The 17,258-nt window shown below is 39.8% G+C and overlaps 1 protein-coding gene across 4 annotated transcripts in view; it reads right to left on the bottom strand.

Annotated features, from left to right (window-relative positions):
- fbxl17 (F-box and leucine-rich repeat protein 17) overlaps positions 1-17,258 on the bottom strand; it is a 694,756-nt gene that overhangs the window by 625,650 nt on the left and 51,848 nt on the right. For 3 of the 4 annotated variants that reach the window (XM_063068624.1, XM_063068623.1, XM_063068626.1), the window contains one exon: positions 1,596-1,727. The exons of the other annotated variant lie outside the window; for it this stretch is intronic. In XM_063068624.1, the coding sequence (XP_062924694.1) occupies positions 1,596-1,727 (132 nt within the window). The remainder of the gene's footprint in view (positions 1-1,595; positions 1,728-17,258) is intronic. 4 annotated transcript variants of the gene reach the window in all.

Raw genomic sequence — 17,258 nt, forward strand, 5'->3', positions numbered from 1 at the left:
CAAAATGTGGGGCCAATTATTTAAAGCTGACGAATGTGAAATTTCTTTGACCAGAGGGCAGTGAGTATCTCCCGCTCCCCACACCAAATACAATAGAGGTCAGATCATTTGATATATTCAAGGTCAAGACCGATAACTATTTAAAAGATCAAGATATTTGAAGAGGATTTGAATCCTGAGCCATGATTACATCCAACAGTTGGTCACCTATCCCTGTTCTTATTTTCTTGAGGATTTATTTCAAGTTTAACTTAACAGTACCTCACCTTCCACTCATTTCCACTGAAACCAGTCAGTGCTTAAAAGGGAAAATTAAATTGCAAAGATTGATGAATAGTTATTGAACTTAATGAAACATCAACAATGACAAACATTTATTCAACCTAAATCAGATAAGGAAATTTAATTTTACATTTAAGACAAAGCAGATTTTTTTTCACAATTCTAATTCCAAAACCAAATCAGTTTGTACTTGTATAGCACTTCTAACCCTGCAGTTCATTTCACAAAATTTCACTGGACAATTGAACAGGTTTGATCAATTGAAATGTTCAGGTTTCCAACACAAATCAAGAACACTTTCCCACTTGCTCTGACATATCATCCATTGCTTTCAGTACTGACAATCCACTTCACACAATGATCCACACATAACATGATGATAGAACTTCATTTCTACAATTAATGGTACTGGCCTCTGCTATCATGGGCAATTGTGCAAGAATCAATTATAATTGTAAGAACAAAATGAAGTATTAGACATCCTTGTGTTGATATTTGCAACACTGCTTCACGACCAATCCATCAACTATGTCTTCAAGGATCAAACCGTTTTGGTAATGGTATGGGACATGCCCATGGTGACGATTCTGAGTATTGGTGATAGAAGTCACAACACCGAGAATATATTTTTGTGTTAACCTAGGAGGTTCTAAAGGTGCTTGACATGAAGGAGTAGTGATTATTAAAGAGAATAGTTTTTGGAAATCAGCCCAAGACATCAATGACAGGATGATAATTTATCTGGCCCAGGGTCAACAACCACTCCATTAATTTTGTTCCTCTTTCCTCAGATACTGCTTAGCCTGCTGAGTTCTCAGGATACAGATGATGAGGAAGGGGATTCATTCTCAATAAAGTGAAGCTACGAATATTGACCTTGAAAACCATTCATGAACCAGACATGTTTATATGACAGAGGTTTCACTTTTAATCCTGTGGACACTCATTTTTATTACCGTGTTGGTTTACTGATTTTAAATTCACAAAATCTGATGAAATGATGGTCAACCAGAACATAAACAGAAATGATGTGTAGAATAATACAGTATTTCCTAAAATATGACTTTTCTATCAATTGTCAGAGCTTCCATTTCTAAATCTAGAATTGGGACATCAGCTTTGTGTTGATTCCACGAGTAAAAAGTCTTTAACTACAACTATTCTTACCTAAGTGAAGGTTACTTCTGAATCAAAAATGCCAACTCCATATGTTGGCTAACAGCTACAACACTAAACCTAAAAACAATTTTCCAGAAGGTTTAGAAGTGGATGCTCTGATATTATCCTCAGCCACCCCTGAAATCTGAACATACCAGTTTGTTTTCCTGCATGTAGATTTTCTGCAATCTGGGACAGCCCCGTGCCAATGCCATCATGCCTTCATCTGTGATCTTGTAACATTGACCAAAATGAATATCCAAGACTTCTGGACATTTCTCTCCCAGCTACAACAAGAAGTGAGAGAATTTACTTCTAATATTGCAAATTTACACCCAATGACATATGAATACTATATACTTTTCTTTGTAACTCACTCTTTTCAGTTAACCGATGTGGTTATTTAACTGCATGTAAATAATAATAGAATAAATCCACAACTTTAAAAAGATCACATAACCATAAGCCAAAATAATATTTTATGTCAAAGTAATCACTTCCATGACTGCACTTAACTAACGTTAAGGAATATCATTTTGTGGTGATTTTGGAAATACTCAAATCACAATGTCTGGCTCACCTTTCCTCCTATATTACTATTTTTTTAGATCAAATGAGAATTTTATTAAGTAGATTTTAATGATAACATAAACATGGTAACTAGACAAGTATCATTTATCTATGTCAGTTTAAGTTATGACGCCAGACATAGCACAGAAACAGACTCTTCAGTCCACTATGCTATGCTTACTGATGCCAATCTAATCAGCCTGAACATATTTCTATATCCCTCTATAAACCACTGGATCTAACTTTATACAGTACAACAAACACATAGAAAGAACAAGTAGAAATAACTTCCAGTACACCAGCACAACTTTCAGACAGCTGTTGAAAAAAATAAATTTTTACCAATTTTTCCATTATCTACCAACATCTTTGTTTTGTTTCAATGATTCAAAAAAAGCGAGTTCCGAGCTCTTACGCAAAATAAACATCAATCATTACCCTTCGTTTCCTGCAAATCAGGTCACCTTGGATCCAATTTGCCACTGTACCTCGGATTCTCTCGGATTTTATTGCTTAGTGGGGCATTGTGAACAGCCTTACTGAACTTAGCACAGACACTGCCCTCAGGAACACACCTCAAAAACTGAATTAAGTTAGTCAGGCTTAACCTTCCGTTACACTCCAAACCACACTCTGTCATATTGGGGGGGAAAAAAAGCATGGTGAGTTCCAGGCTCTGCAAAACTCCTTTGATCAGAAGTTTCCAGTCACAAAATATAAATCTGTACATTTTTGAAGATTTCTTCTCCCCTTTAGAATAGATCCCAATAACCTGCTCACCGCAGAAGATAAACTAACTGACCTGCAATTAATTAATGGATCCCTTTCGCCATTATTAAACAATAGTGTGGCGTTCACAGGTTCTTCAAAACCTCTGACCTCACTCCAGTAACAAGTGAGGATTGAAAAGTGATGGTCAAGCCTCCATAATTTCCTCTGTGCTTCTTCTAATGTACTATTGCGTACTTCAGCTGGGCCTGGCAAATTATCCACTCTCAAAGAAGCCATATTCATTAACAATCTTTCATTAGACCATAAAATGTAGGAGCAGAACTAGGCCATTCAACCCATCGAGTCTGCTCCGCCATTCCATCATGACTGATCCCATATCCCACTCAACCCCATACACCTGCCTTCTCACCATATCTTTTGATGCCCCGACCAATCAGGAAACTCCACTTTAAATATACCCACTGACTTGGCCTCCACCGCAGTCTGTGGCACAGCATTCCACAGATTCACCATTCTGGGGCTAAAAAAAATTCCTTCTTACCTCTGTTCTAAAAGTTGACACTGTGCCCTCTAGTTCTGGATATCTCCACCACAGGAAACATCTTCTCCACATCCACCCTCTCTAGTCCTTTCAACATTAGGAAGGTTTTAATGAGATTCTTACCCCACGCCCCCCTGCATATTCTTCTAAATTCCAGTGAGTACAGGCCCAAAGCTGTCAAACAATCCTCATATGTCAGCCCATTCGTTCCCAGATTCATCCTCGTGAACCTCCTCTGGACTCTCTCCAAAGGCAACACATCCTTTTGAGATATGGGGCCCAAACCTATTGACAATACTCCAAGTGTAGCCCGACTGGTGTCAGCATCATCATCTTCTTGCTTTTATATTCTATTCCCTTTGAAATAAATGCCATTTGCCATCTGAAATGGTCACTACATCTTGTGTAGTGGTTAAACTGGCATGTAAATTTCACTTCTCAGTATTGGGTATGGTATCAAGCTATGGTGGTTTCTTGGTTACCACAGCCAGGGCAGGCTGTGAGGATAAGCTCCCACGACCTATTAAACGCTCCCAATGGTGTGCATCTCAAATAGCCTCTGACAACCAAGTCCAGCTTCTAGCCTTCACATGAAGCTGCACTACTAAGTCCAGTGGAACTGACAGAAGGAGCAAAAGCAGGTTATTGGCAGCTTAAAGCCAGTTGATTTGGGCAAATGGGGTTCGCCAGATGTGGTTGGTTGTTCATCTAGGAGAAGGAAAGCTCTGATCTCAAACCTCCACTGCCTTGCAGCCATAACCACTGATGGGGAAGGCTTCGGGAGTAAACCCAAAGAAAAAATATGGAGCTGGAGATCCTAAGGCAGTCCTAGATTGAGTTCAACGCTGACTGGCACACCACTAGTCCAAACTGTAAAGATCTCTGCCGTTCCTTTGGATTCATCATCTGCGTGGAGAAGGGGAGCTGCTGCACAGGCAACAGTTTGCTCTACATTTTGTATTGCCCTAGTTTGCATATCACATATTCAGCTCGGATACAATATACATTGTCAACCCCCACTAACAGAGGGCTTCATGCATCAAGCTTGGAAATCAACATCAGCAGTTTATTGAAACTAAAATAATGGTATGATGCATAGTTTATTTGATCAACTTTTTAGGAATGTTTAAAACATATATGAGTAAGCATTATACGGTCAAACTTCAACATCTTTCGCAAAAAAAGATAACAATCAAACCTTGCATCCAGTGCTTGCTTAAAGACTAGACGTAAAGAATTTCCCACTGTTCCCACTGATTACAAGGGGGTCCTCTACATGGAAGGATCACTCTGGTGGGGCTGTATTACAGATTCCACCCCCCCCCCCGACCATAGACTGGGAACTTGAAGAGCATAATTTGCTCATAGTTGTAAAAATAATCAGATGGAATTAGTGGGAGATTTTAGTTGCCCTAGTATTGACTGGACCTGGATGAGGTGGAATTTCTGAAATGTATCCAGTAAAGTTGCCTGAGTCAATAATATAGAGAGTGCAATACTGGACTTCCTCCTAGCGAATGAGGCAGGGCAGGTAACTGAAGTGGCAGTCAGGGAGCACCATCTTGGCTCTCGTGACCATAATTCTAATAGCTTTCAGATTAGAGTGTGATATTCAGAGTTCAGGGCAGCCTGTTCCTGTTAGGTTGAAAGGAAAAGCTGGCAAGTTTAGGAAATTCTGGCTGACAAGAGACATTGAGCTTGGACAGGAAAAAGGACAAAACCTACATTAGGTTTTGGAGGTCATAGAATAATGAATCCCTCAATGACAGAAGAAAAGATCAAGTATACATTTAACAGGGAAATCAGGAGGGCAAAGAGATGGTATGAAATGGATCTGTCAGGTAAGGTTAATGAAGATCCTCAGAGGTTCTTTAACTATATTAAGAGTAACAGATTGGCTCGGGAGAGATCCCCTTAGAAACCAGCATCTCAAGCCATAGGAGATGAGTGGAGTTTTTAACGAATGTTTCTCCTTGATGTTTACAGAGAAAATCATGGTTATTCAACAGATGAGGGAAACAAGCAAAGATGGAGTGAATGACATTCATATTACCAAGGAGGAGGTATCTGCAGCCTTACAGCTGGATAAGTTAAGATAAAAAGGTGACCCAATACTGGGCCTGACCGAGCACATCCTCAGACTTTGTGGGAGGCTGGAGAAGAAGTTGAAAAAGGCCTTGCAGAGATACTTGCTTCATACAACACTTTCCACTCTTCAGGAACTTCACCAGTTGCTAATGTTGTTCCATTGTTTCAGGGTAGCAAGGATAACTGAGAGAGCTACAGGCAAGTCAGCCTAACATCAGTGGCGGGGAGGGTACTGGAGGGAATTCTGGAGGACAGGATCTGCAGGCATTTGGATAGACAAAGTCTAATTAGGAGCAGACAGTATGGCATTGCGTATGGAAAGTTGTGTTTGACAAATCTTCTTAGAGAATCAGAATCATTATCAGCAGCATGTGTCATGAAATATGTTAACTTTAACAAATTAACAAACTCTATTAATTTTAAAGAGATAACAAAAAGGGTAGATGAGGATAGGGTATATTTGGACTTTAGCAAGTCCTGAAACAAGGTCCTACATGAAAGGCTGGTTATGTCCTATAGAATCCAGGGATAGCTGGTTACGTAGATTCAAAATTAGCCTTGAGGGAGGAAGCAGAGGGTGGTATTTGGGGGTTATTTCTCAGAATAGAGGCCAGTGACTTGTGATGTGCTTCAGGGGTCGAAGTTGGGACCTTTGTAATTTGTTAGTTATCAAAATGATCAGCTTGTGGCTGACATGAAATTAACTCCTCTCGATAGTTTAAAAAAAAGTTATAGATTATGGGCCAATCTTGATCAGTTAGGTAAGCAGGCTGAGGAGCAGCAAATGGATTTAAATACAGATAAATGTAAGATGATGCATTTTACAAAGTCAAACTTATACTATCAATGGTGGGACATTAGAAAGTGTAATGGAACCATGGGACTTAAGAGTACAAGTTCATAGTTTATTGAATGCAGCTTCACAGGTGGACAGAGTGATGAAAAAAAAAGTACTTTGCACGCGGGCTTCATCAGTCAGGGCAGTGAATATAGGACTTGGGACATTATGCTGCAGTTCTATAAGTCATATATTTTTTTATCACCCTACTATAGGAAAGACATGGTTAAACTCAGTCCTGGGTATGACTCTAAACTGCAACCAGTGATGAGGCTCTGATTGGGGACTTTCAGAGCTTTGGGGAAAGTGGAGTTAGGCCTTAGTCATTCATTGCTCCCAGGGCCGCTCTGACCCAGCACAGCAGCACCTGCAAGGGTTCCTGCTCAGGATACGGGCAAAGGCCAACGGCAGACCTGGCAGGTTCAGTAACTGCACTTATGACGGAGAAAGCAGATGAGCTACGACCTCAAATGTCAATGGCTATAGTACAGGTGAATGAACATTTGGGAAGAGAAATGGCGATTTCTTTAGCTCGCCCAACGGTAGGCAACAGCAAACCACCGTTGCAATTTGCTAAGAAAACCATGGTCAAACTCACAAAATGTATCACACAACAACAGCGTCAAGAGGATCTTCAAGACAACTCTGAAGATGTTTCGCTTGGTAGGGTTGGTTCTGGCCAGCAGGGGTTCCCCAACCGTCATCAAGCTACTGCTCATAAAATTAAAGTAATACAAAAGAAAATGATTGCCATTTAGAATGTAAGAACCCTATATCAAGCAGGAATATTGGACAATGTGATAAATGAAATGGAAAGACTAGATTAACATCATGGGAATTAGCGAAGTTCATTGGATAAGTGCTGGAACATGTCAGAATAGAAATAAAACACTAGTTTATCTTGTGGAACATCCCATACTAATAGAGTAGGAATTCTTATGGATGAAAACATGGCAAAAGTGTTTTAGGACATTGGCAATATCAGAAAGCATGCTCCTTGTTAGATTCACAGGACGACCATTTGATTTAGCACCAACAATAGATGGAACAAATGAAGATATAGATAAATTTTATGAAGAGCTTGAACAAGCAAAGAATGGATGCAAATCTCAAGATATTGTTATTGTCATGGGAGATCTAAATGCTAAAGTAGGACAAGGTGCTGATGGAAATACCATAGGAAAATTTGGACTAGGGAAAAGAAATGAAAGAGGTGAGAAATGGGTAGAATGGTGCAAGATGAATAATCAGGTCATCAGGAATACCTACTTTAAAAACCATCCAAGATGCTCATGGACCTGGGAAAGTCCAGGTGATAACACTAGAAATCAAATTGACTTTATTACTATAAACCAAAAATTTAGAAACTGAGTGACTCAGTGCAAAACATATCCAGCTGCAGACTGTAATATTGACCATAACCCAGTAGTATGTCATGTAAAAGTAAAACTTAAAAAACTAAAGAAGCAAAAACCTGAACAATCCCTTGACTACTTGCAATTAATTAAAAGAAAACTTAAAACTTACAATTGAAGTAAGGAATAGATTTCAAAGTCTAGAAATAGAATCTGTTGAAGATGATAGCTATCATGTAGAAAAGAAATTTAACTCTCTAAAGGATGTCTTGGTAGAATCAGCGAAGTCAGTGATAACAAAAAAAGAAAAAAGCACAAAGAATAAATGGATGACAGATGAAATTAAAAATCTAATGGAAGAAAGGAGACGGAAGAAAGCAAATCCTATAGAATATGTCCTTAGATTAAAAAGTTAAAAGCTTATGTCAAAAAGCCAAAGAAGAATGGTTAAACCAGGAATGTGAGCAAATAGAAAGAATCCCCATCACTGATCCAAAAAAGTTACATCAACAAATCAAGAATATCACTGGTAATAAGCTCCTCTGTTCTTCAGGTGGATGTTTGAAAGCAAAGGACGGTACCATTATCATGGAAAAAGATGAGAATATGAACAGATGGACTGAGTATATTCAGGAATTGAAGACGATCCAGGCGAAAAACCAGAAATTAAGAAAAACATTGAAGGTCCAAGCATTTTAAAATCTGAAGTTCGTAATGCAATAAATAAGATGAATAAAGGAAAGGCAGCAGGTTCTGATGAATTAGTAACAGAACAAATTATTGCCCTTGAAGATTATGGAATTGAAAAAACTTACTGATTTAATCAATGACATTTATGAGATTGGAATAATACCAGAAGAGATGAAAAAATCAGTATTTATCACTCTTCCTAAGAAAGCTGGAGCAATAGAATGTAAATTACATAGGACCAGAAGTTTAGTGAGTCACTAGACAACCTGGTGACCCATTGGGGCACCCTTTGATAGAAGGGTAGCACAATCTGATGTGACCAGAATGAACATTAAATGTTCCTGAATGCTATTACTCTGCCATAGTTGGATGCATCAGCAAGGGAGATGAGGCTGAGTACAGGGCTACAGTAGGAAACTTTGTCACATGGTGTGAGCAGAATTATCTGCAGCTTAATGTGAAAAAGACTAAGGAGCTGGTGGTAGACCTGAGGAGAGCTAAGGTACCGGTGACCCCTGTTTCCATCCAGGGGGCCAGTGTGGCCATGGTGGAGGATTACAAATACCTGGGGATACGAATTAACAATAAACTGGACTGGTCAAAGAACACTGAGGCTGTCTACAAGAAGGGTCAGACCCGTCTCTATTTCCTGAGGAGACTGAGATCCTTTAACATCTGCCGGACGATGCTGAGGATGTTCTACGAGTCTGTGGTGGCCAGTGCGATCATGTTTGCTGTTGTGTGCTGGGGCAGCAGGCTGAGGGTAGCAGATACCAACAAAATCAACAAACTCATTCGTAAGGCCAGTGATGTTGTGGGGATGGAACTGGTGTCTGAAAAGAGCATGCTGTCCAAGTTGCATGCCATCTTGGACAATGTCTCCCATCCACTACATAATGTACTGGGTGGGCACAGGAGTACATTCAGCCAGAGACTCATTCCACCGTGATGCAACACACAGCATCATAGGAAGTCATTCCTGCCTGTGGCCATCAAACTTTACAACTCCTCCCTTGGAGGGTCAGACACCCTGAGCCAATAGGCTGGTCCCGGACTTATTTCCTGGCATAATTTACATATTACTATTTAACTATTTATGGTTTTATTACTATTTAATTATTTATGGTGCAACTGTAACGAAAACCAATTTCCCCCGGGATCAATAAAATATGACTATGACTATTAGTATCCCTTTGCTTTGGAAATTGAAGAAGAAAACCTCAGTTTATTAAAGAAGAACGACACGTAGCAAGGCAAATATAGCTCCTCCTCATTTAACGAAGGACACTTGATGGCATCATTTCTGGTTTATCTGCCACCCTTGTGCTTCTCGTTGTCATTCTGGAGATGTGCAGACCTTTCATCCCCCGTCTCTTCAGCTTTTCTGCTGTTTGTTCTTTGTCTCTGATCCTGGAGACGGCATGCATCTCCTCCTCTGTTTCTTCTTCTCTCATCTTTTTTTGTCCTGACTCTTTGATCCTGGAGTCGTGCGGCCCTGGCCTCATCATATTCTTGTTCTCTCCCTCTCTCCTTGCCACTTCCTGATGACGTCTGGCGCCACCTCTTGACCATAATGTCCCTCTTCCTTTTCCACACGGCATAATTAGGCTGACCATTTTTTTTACCCTAATGCTGGATAGAGGATACAAAGCACTAACACCAAAGGATGCTGATTATTCTTGGTGATGTGGTTGGCACTTTCCTAAATGGATGTGATATAGTCACCACTGTCCTTTGACTGCAGCAAAAGGTTTTATGGGTGTCTCGAAGTACGTCATTACAATAAGATTTAATTATCTCTTATTGATGGGTGGCAGTTTGATCTGTCCCAATCCTGCACATGCTGATGGTGATTAGCAGAATGTGACCCCTTGAAATAGAGCTGCCCTGCCCTTTTGCTCCGGTAGGTGTCGCTGCTGAGGCTGGCCACGCACATGCGTCAGGCTGTCACGTCCCGATTTCCACGATGGCCGATTGGGTCTCGGGTGAAAGCCAGCCTGTTGATTTTTGGCGAATGAGCAATTTTATACGAATATATAACCCTGAATTTTGCCTGCATTCTGTAAGTTAGCGCATTATAATTTGATTTAGCCAAAAAAAGTGCCGCTGTAATGCACCAATTGCGCTAATTGGAGATCACAAACAGACAGACAAAGCACGAGAGTTTTAGTAGTATATAGATATCACCAAGATACTTCTAAGAATTTTGATGACAAGAGCTAAAAGTAAGATACAAGCTGAAACAGGCAAAGAACAATGTGGTTTTGTGAAAGACAAAGGTACAAGAAGTGCAATATTGATGTTATGGATACTATCAGAACAAGCTACTCAAGTACAAAAAGATTTGTTTGTATGTTTTGTCGACTGCACAAAAACATTTGATAAAGTGAAGTGCAATAAGTTACTTGAAATATTACAGAAAGCTCTAGATCTAGATTCGAAACACCTCCGCCTAATCAGAAATCTGTACTGGGAACAAACTGCCGCTTTAAGAATAGATGGAGAAGTGAGTCAGTTCACGAAAATCAAGACAGACGCTAGACAAGGGTGTGTTTTCTCCCTTGATTTATTTAATGTGTACAGTGAAACAATATTACAAAAAATAAGAGACATCTTAGGAATCAAAGTTGGCGGTGAAAACATCAATAATTTCAGATATGCAGATGACACTGTGTTAATTGCAAGTACGGAGGAAGAACTACAAAACTTAATTGATATAATTGTTGAAGAAAGTGCAAAAATGGGTCTATCTATCAATTGCAAAAAGACAGAATGTATTAACGGAAGACATAAAACAAGTAAAGAACATTTGCTACTTAGGAAGCTGGGTGACATCAGATGGCAGGTGCAACTTGGACATCAAAAGAAGAATAAGGATGGCAAAAGACACCTTTACAAAGAGTATACTGACCAATACTAAACTAGGCATGACAACCTGCCTCAGAGTACTGAAATGTTACGTTTATCCAGTTGTTATATGGCTCAGAATGTTGTACAATATCTAGTAACATGAGGAAATGAATTGTAGCAGCAGAGATGTGGTTTTTGAGGAGGATGCAAAGAATATCATGGACGAAACGAGTATCTAACGAGGACGTCATGAACAGAGCAAACACAAAAAGAGAAATAATGTATGAGATCATGAAAAGGCAACGTAACTTCATTGGACATGTGATTAGGAAAGAGGAGTTAGAATGCACAGTAATTATGGGAAAGATTGAAGGGAAGAAAGCAAGAGGAAGACAAAGACAAATGATGATGGATACAGCAGCCAGAGAATTAGAAATGAATACCAATGAATTGATTCACTTGACCCGAAACAGGAATGTGTGGGCCATGGCAGTCAAAGCTCAAACTGGGCATGGCACCTTGATGATGATTGATGATGATGATGATGATGATGATGATGATGATGATGATGGTTAAACTGGAAAGAGTGCAGAAAAGATTTTTGAGATGTTGCCAGGATGAGAAGGCCTGAGTTGCAGTGAGAGGCTGGCCAGGCTAATTCTTTAATACTTGAGACACAGAACATCCTTATAAAAGTGTTTAAATTATGAGTGGCATAGAGAAAGTGGATGGTACCTATCTTTCCCCCAGGACAAGATAGTCCAAATGAAGCAGCATAGATTTAGGGTGAGGGCGAAAAATTTAAAAGGGACCTGAGGGGCAACAGTTCCCACTTTAGAGGCAGGTAAGTACATAGAATAAGTTGTCCGAGTAAGTGGTTGAGGCAAGAAAACATAGTATGATTTAAGTAGTATTTGGATAGGTACGTGCATGAACAAGGCATAGAGAGATATGGGGCAAATGAAGGAAATCGGTTGACATGTACTTATTGGGTCAAAGGGCCTATATTCATGCTATATTGCTTTCTAATTAATTTATTGATGGATACTGATTATAAGGGCTTGAAGATTAACAGAAACACAATTAGAATGCAACTGAATTGTTGCTGTTTCAAAAGAATGATTTATTTTCCAAGCTTTAATTGATATTTGTTAGATATATCAGATTTATTCATTGAAAATCATGTCCTTGGACTATACAGCCAATACAATCGTTAAGAGCAACATTTCAAGCAAGTGCATAAATGTTAATAATTTTGAATTATATTCTTTATTTCTTTGAGAATTAATGCAGCTTAATTCAGAAACAGCCAGGCTCATTTACCATTTTTTCAGTTCTTTATTGTGACCTCTGAAGCAAATCATAACACAATGTATCAACTTATTTTAAAATGTTTTCTACAAATTGATTGTGCAAGTAAAAACAAACAGTATTCCAAAGAAACAAAAATAAAGCACAAGAACCCGAGGTCCTTGGATTCACATCTTAACAAAATGGGATATGAAAACTCAAGTTACACTGTACATTTCCAGTCAAACATAACCAAAAATATTTTACATCTATTTGAAAGCAACCAGGCAAATACTACCAAGAAAATTATTCTTGATAATGCTGTCACTTGCAAGACAATACCTTAGAAAAAGTCACCACCTTGTGATATTAAAATTAGAAATTAGCAATCTCAAAGAACAACAAAAAAACGTAAGGTCACATAAGAAAAGCACGTTTATATACTTTGGGAAGAAGACTAGAAAAACAGATAAATTAAATGGTCTGAGACAATTGAATGCTAGCACTCAGACAACTTTGTGTCTGATATATAAAAAAGTAGAAAGTTAGCAAGTACAGCCAGTATTCAGAAAGGTGAATCAATACTGGACTTCATTTTAAGGGTAAGAATACAGAAATTAGACTTGCAGTATAGTACAGTATACTATTTTGGTGTCCTTACTTGAAGAATTATATACTTGACATAGACAATACAGATTCCAAAGGGGTTAGTTTATGAGAACCAGGAAAACATCAGCCATACAAACTGAAATTTTGAAGAAAGAAAAGTAACATTAAGGTGCCAGGCTGCGGTTGTGATTCAGTTTTTTTTTACGTTCTTTGCAATGTCTTTGGGGACAGAGGGGTTTATGGGTCAGGTTAGGGTTTAGGGACAGGGATGTGAAGCAGTTAGATGTCAGAGTAGGGTTTAGGGATAGGGACGGGGAGGAGTCAGAGATCAGGCCAAAATCTAGGCCCTTGCTCTGTTTTGAAATGCCAGCAACATTGAAATGTAACAAAGGACATCTATGGATGTCGAGCTGGCAAGTGCTGTGGACGAGACCAGCAAGGCCGAGAGCTGGTGGCTCCTGGGATTGGATGTCTGTACAAGCAGGAGGTATGAGGGTACAACTCTCTAGACACGCAAGTAGGTGGGTCCTGAGTCCAAAGCCAGTGACCATCGAGGCATGCAAATCTGTTAATCCGAAGATTGAGATCTACTGTTCGGGATCCTACAATCAGCTAACCCTGGCATCGCTATGTTGGTGCTCCGGATTGTGTGGCAACACTTGCAGCTGCCCCCCAGCTCATCCTTAGTTTGTGTTGACCGTTAACAAAACTGAAACAGTCCATTGCATGTTTCACTGTTTTTTTAAACTTACATCCTTCACATATGAGTAAAAAGCCTTACGTTACGTTTCTGTCTAAATGTACAATGTGCAATTTAGAGTAATTTGTAATAAATAGTATGTACAACAGACAGTCAATATAACATGGAAATACAATTGTATCAGCATGAGTTCATCAGTCTGATGGCCTGGTGGAAAAAGCTGTCCCAGAGCCTGTTGATCCTGGCTTTTATGCTGTGGTAACGTTTCCTGGATGGTTGTAGCTGGTTGGGGTCCCCAATGATTCTATGGGCCCTTTTTTCACACCGGTCTTCGTAAATGTCCTGAATAGTGGGAAGTTCGCATCTACTGATGTGCTGGGCTGTCCACTTCACTCTCTGCAGAGTCCTGCGATTCAGGGAAGTACAGTTCCCACAGCAGGCAGTGATGCAGCCAGTCAGGATGCTCTCAATTGTGCCCCTGTAGAAAGTTCTTAGGATTTGGGGGCCCATATCAAACTTCCTCAACCGTCTGAGGTGAAAGAGGCGCTGTTGTGCCTTTTTCACCACACGGCTGTATGTACAGACCACATGAGATCCTTGACGTCTATAGAGGTTAGCCTGTCTCCATTTATCCTGTAGTCCACGACCAGGTCCTTTGTTTTTGCAACACTGAGGGACAAGTTGTTTTCTTGACACCACTGTCAGGGTGATGACTTCTTCTCTGTTGGCTGCCTCGTTATTATTTGAGATAAGGCAAATCAATGTAGTATCATCAGCAAACTTAATGAGCAGATTGGAACTATGGGTGGCGACACAGTGATGAGTATACAGAGAGTAATGGAGGGGGCTTAGCCCTGAGGGGCACCTGTGTTGAGGGTCAGAGGGGTAAAGGTAAGGGAGCCCACTCTTATCACCTGCTGGTGACCTGACAGGAAGTCCAGGATCCAGCTACACAAGGCAGGGTGAAGGCAGAGGTCTCTGAACTTTTTGTCAAGCCTGGAGGGAATTATGGTGTTGAGTGCTGAACTGTGGTAAATAAGTGAATCTCAATCTGAAACAAAAAGATCCCAAGAAGGTTGAATACCATAAATGCTGAAAGGATGTTTCTTCTGATAGGGAAAACTGGAAATACAGGCAATGCTACAGTGTGAGGGATCACTTACGAGAAGGTCACACAGTGGTGCAGCTTGTGCTTCCTCAGAGCTCCAGAGCAGGCATTTGACCCTAAACTATGGGGTTGTCAGTGTGTGCTTGCACATTCCCCCAGGAACGAGTGGGTTTCCTTCAGTGATCCGGTGGCAAATTGGTTTATTATTGCCATATGGACTGAGGTACAGTGAAAAATTATTTTGCATGCCATCGATACAAATCATTTCATTGTAACAGTGTGTGAAGTAGTAAAAGGAAAAACAATAGCAGAGTGCAAAATAAAGCAATAGTCACAGAGAAAATGCAATGCAGACTGACAATAAAGTCCAAGGCTGTGAAGTTAAGACTCCATCTTATCATACTAAGGGACTGACTTACATCAATGGGACAGCAACAATACTTGAGCTGATGGTACATGGAGGTTCCTCTCACAATTCAAAGATGTGGGAAGGCTGTTTATTTAGCCACTGTAAATTGGCCCTATTGATCAGATGAGTAATAGAGCCTTCAGGAGTGTAGGGGAAGAGGTTGATGGGAACACTAATGGGAAGATGTTGATGAAAAATAAAATGTGATAGTGTAGGCTCAGTGTAAAACAGGAGTAGATGATTCACACAGACACAGTGGGGTAGATAGGGTCGTAAAGAGAGCTTTTGGTACATTGGCCTTTATTAATCAAAGTATTGAGTATAAGAGCTGGAATGTTATGATGAGGTTGTATAAGGCATTGGTGAGGCCGAATCTGGAGTATTGTGTTCAGTTTTGGTCACCAAATTACAGGAAGGATATAAATAAGGTTGAAAGAGTGCAGAGAAGGTTTACAAGGATGTTGCCGGGACTTGAGAAACTCAGTTACAGAGAAGGTTGAATAGGTTAGGACTTTATTCCCCGGAGCGTAGAAGAATGAGGGGAGATTTGATAGAGGTATATAAAATTATGATGGGTATAGATAGAGTGAATGCAAGCAGGCTTTTTCCACTGAGGCAAGGGGAGAAAAAAACCAGAGGACATGGGTTAAGGGTGAAGGGGGAGAAGTTTAAAGGGGACATTAGGGGGTGCTTCTTCATACAGAGAATGGTGGGAGTATGGAATGAGCTACCAGACGAGGTGGTAAATGCGGATTCTTTTTTAACATTTAAGAATAAATTGGACAGATACATGGATGGGAGGTGTATGGAGGGATATGGTCCATGTGCAGGTCAGTGGGACTAGGCAGAAAATGGTTCGGCACAGCCAAGAAGGGCCAAAAGGCCTGTTTCTGTGCTGTAGTTTCTATGGTTTCTATGGTAAAGGGCCTGTTTGCATGCTGGATCTATGACTTCACTATGAAATAGCAGCAGGAGCCTTATATGAGGCTCATTATAGGGGGCTCTATAATGAATCAACCTATAGCCAGGGAAGTGACTTTTTTTTTATTCTTTCTACTTCTCTTCTAATATTTATATCTGTGCACTTGTAATGCTACTGTGACACTGTAATTTCCTTTGGGTTCAATAAAGTATTTATCTATGGTCCACTCTTGGTCCTATTATGTTCTGGCTAACTGTTGCAATGCAGTGCATTTAACAGATCATTCACAATCCAGAGGCAGTGACCATTTAGTATGCTGAATGAGGAGCTTTGCACTGAATGCTTTGCAGCTTCTGAAACATGTAGTAGTTGAACTCATCCAGACAAGTACAAGGTATTCCTTCACATCCCTGACTTGTGCCTTGTATTCATTTCCCATTGCATTATCAGGTCTCTTTGACGCTACATTCAGTGAAATGCTGGCATCATGACACAGAACACTGATTATAAGGGTGGCAGGAAAAACACTGATCAGCAATTTCAAAAGAAATTTTTCCTGAGAAAATTTACAGTTAATTTAAAATTACAGTTTTTTAAAGTTTATTCAAAACACTGTCATGAACTCAGTGAGTTTAAGAGCTTTGCCATTATGTCACAAGAAATCTCAGATTATGTAATGTTATTCTAACCTTACCTTGAAAACTCAACTTTTTTTATTGTGTTGGACTGAGTGTAAAGAGGTCAGAAGACAAGCCACTGTAATCATAATAAAAACTAAGAATGAAGATTCAACAACCAAGAAAAAAATCTACAGATGCTAGAAATCCAAGCAACACACACAAAATTCTGGAGGAACTCGGCAGGCCAGGCAGCCCCTATGGAAAAGAGTACAGTCCCGATGTTTCAGGCAGAGATATATCAAATATTCACCACCATCTACAAAGTAATTCCTATGGACTTCAATTTTAAATCACCACTCCCTAATCTGGTAATTATGTCTTATAATTCAAGATTCTCACACAAGTGGAAAGATCTTGACATTTATTGTCATATCCAGGTGTCGTGTACATATACCATCATTCCTCATTTTTCTAAATTCCAAAGAACAAAGATCTA

This window comes from Mobula hypostoma, chromosome 16 (genome assembly GCF_963921235.1).
Source record: "Mobula hypostoma chromosome 16, sMobHyp1.1, whole genome shotgun sequence".
NCBI classification, from domain to species: domain Eukaryota; kingdom Metazoa; phylum Chordata; class Chondrichthyes; order Myliobatiformes; family Myliobatidae; genus Mobula; species Mobula hypostoma.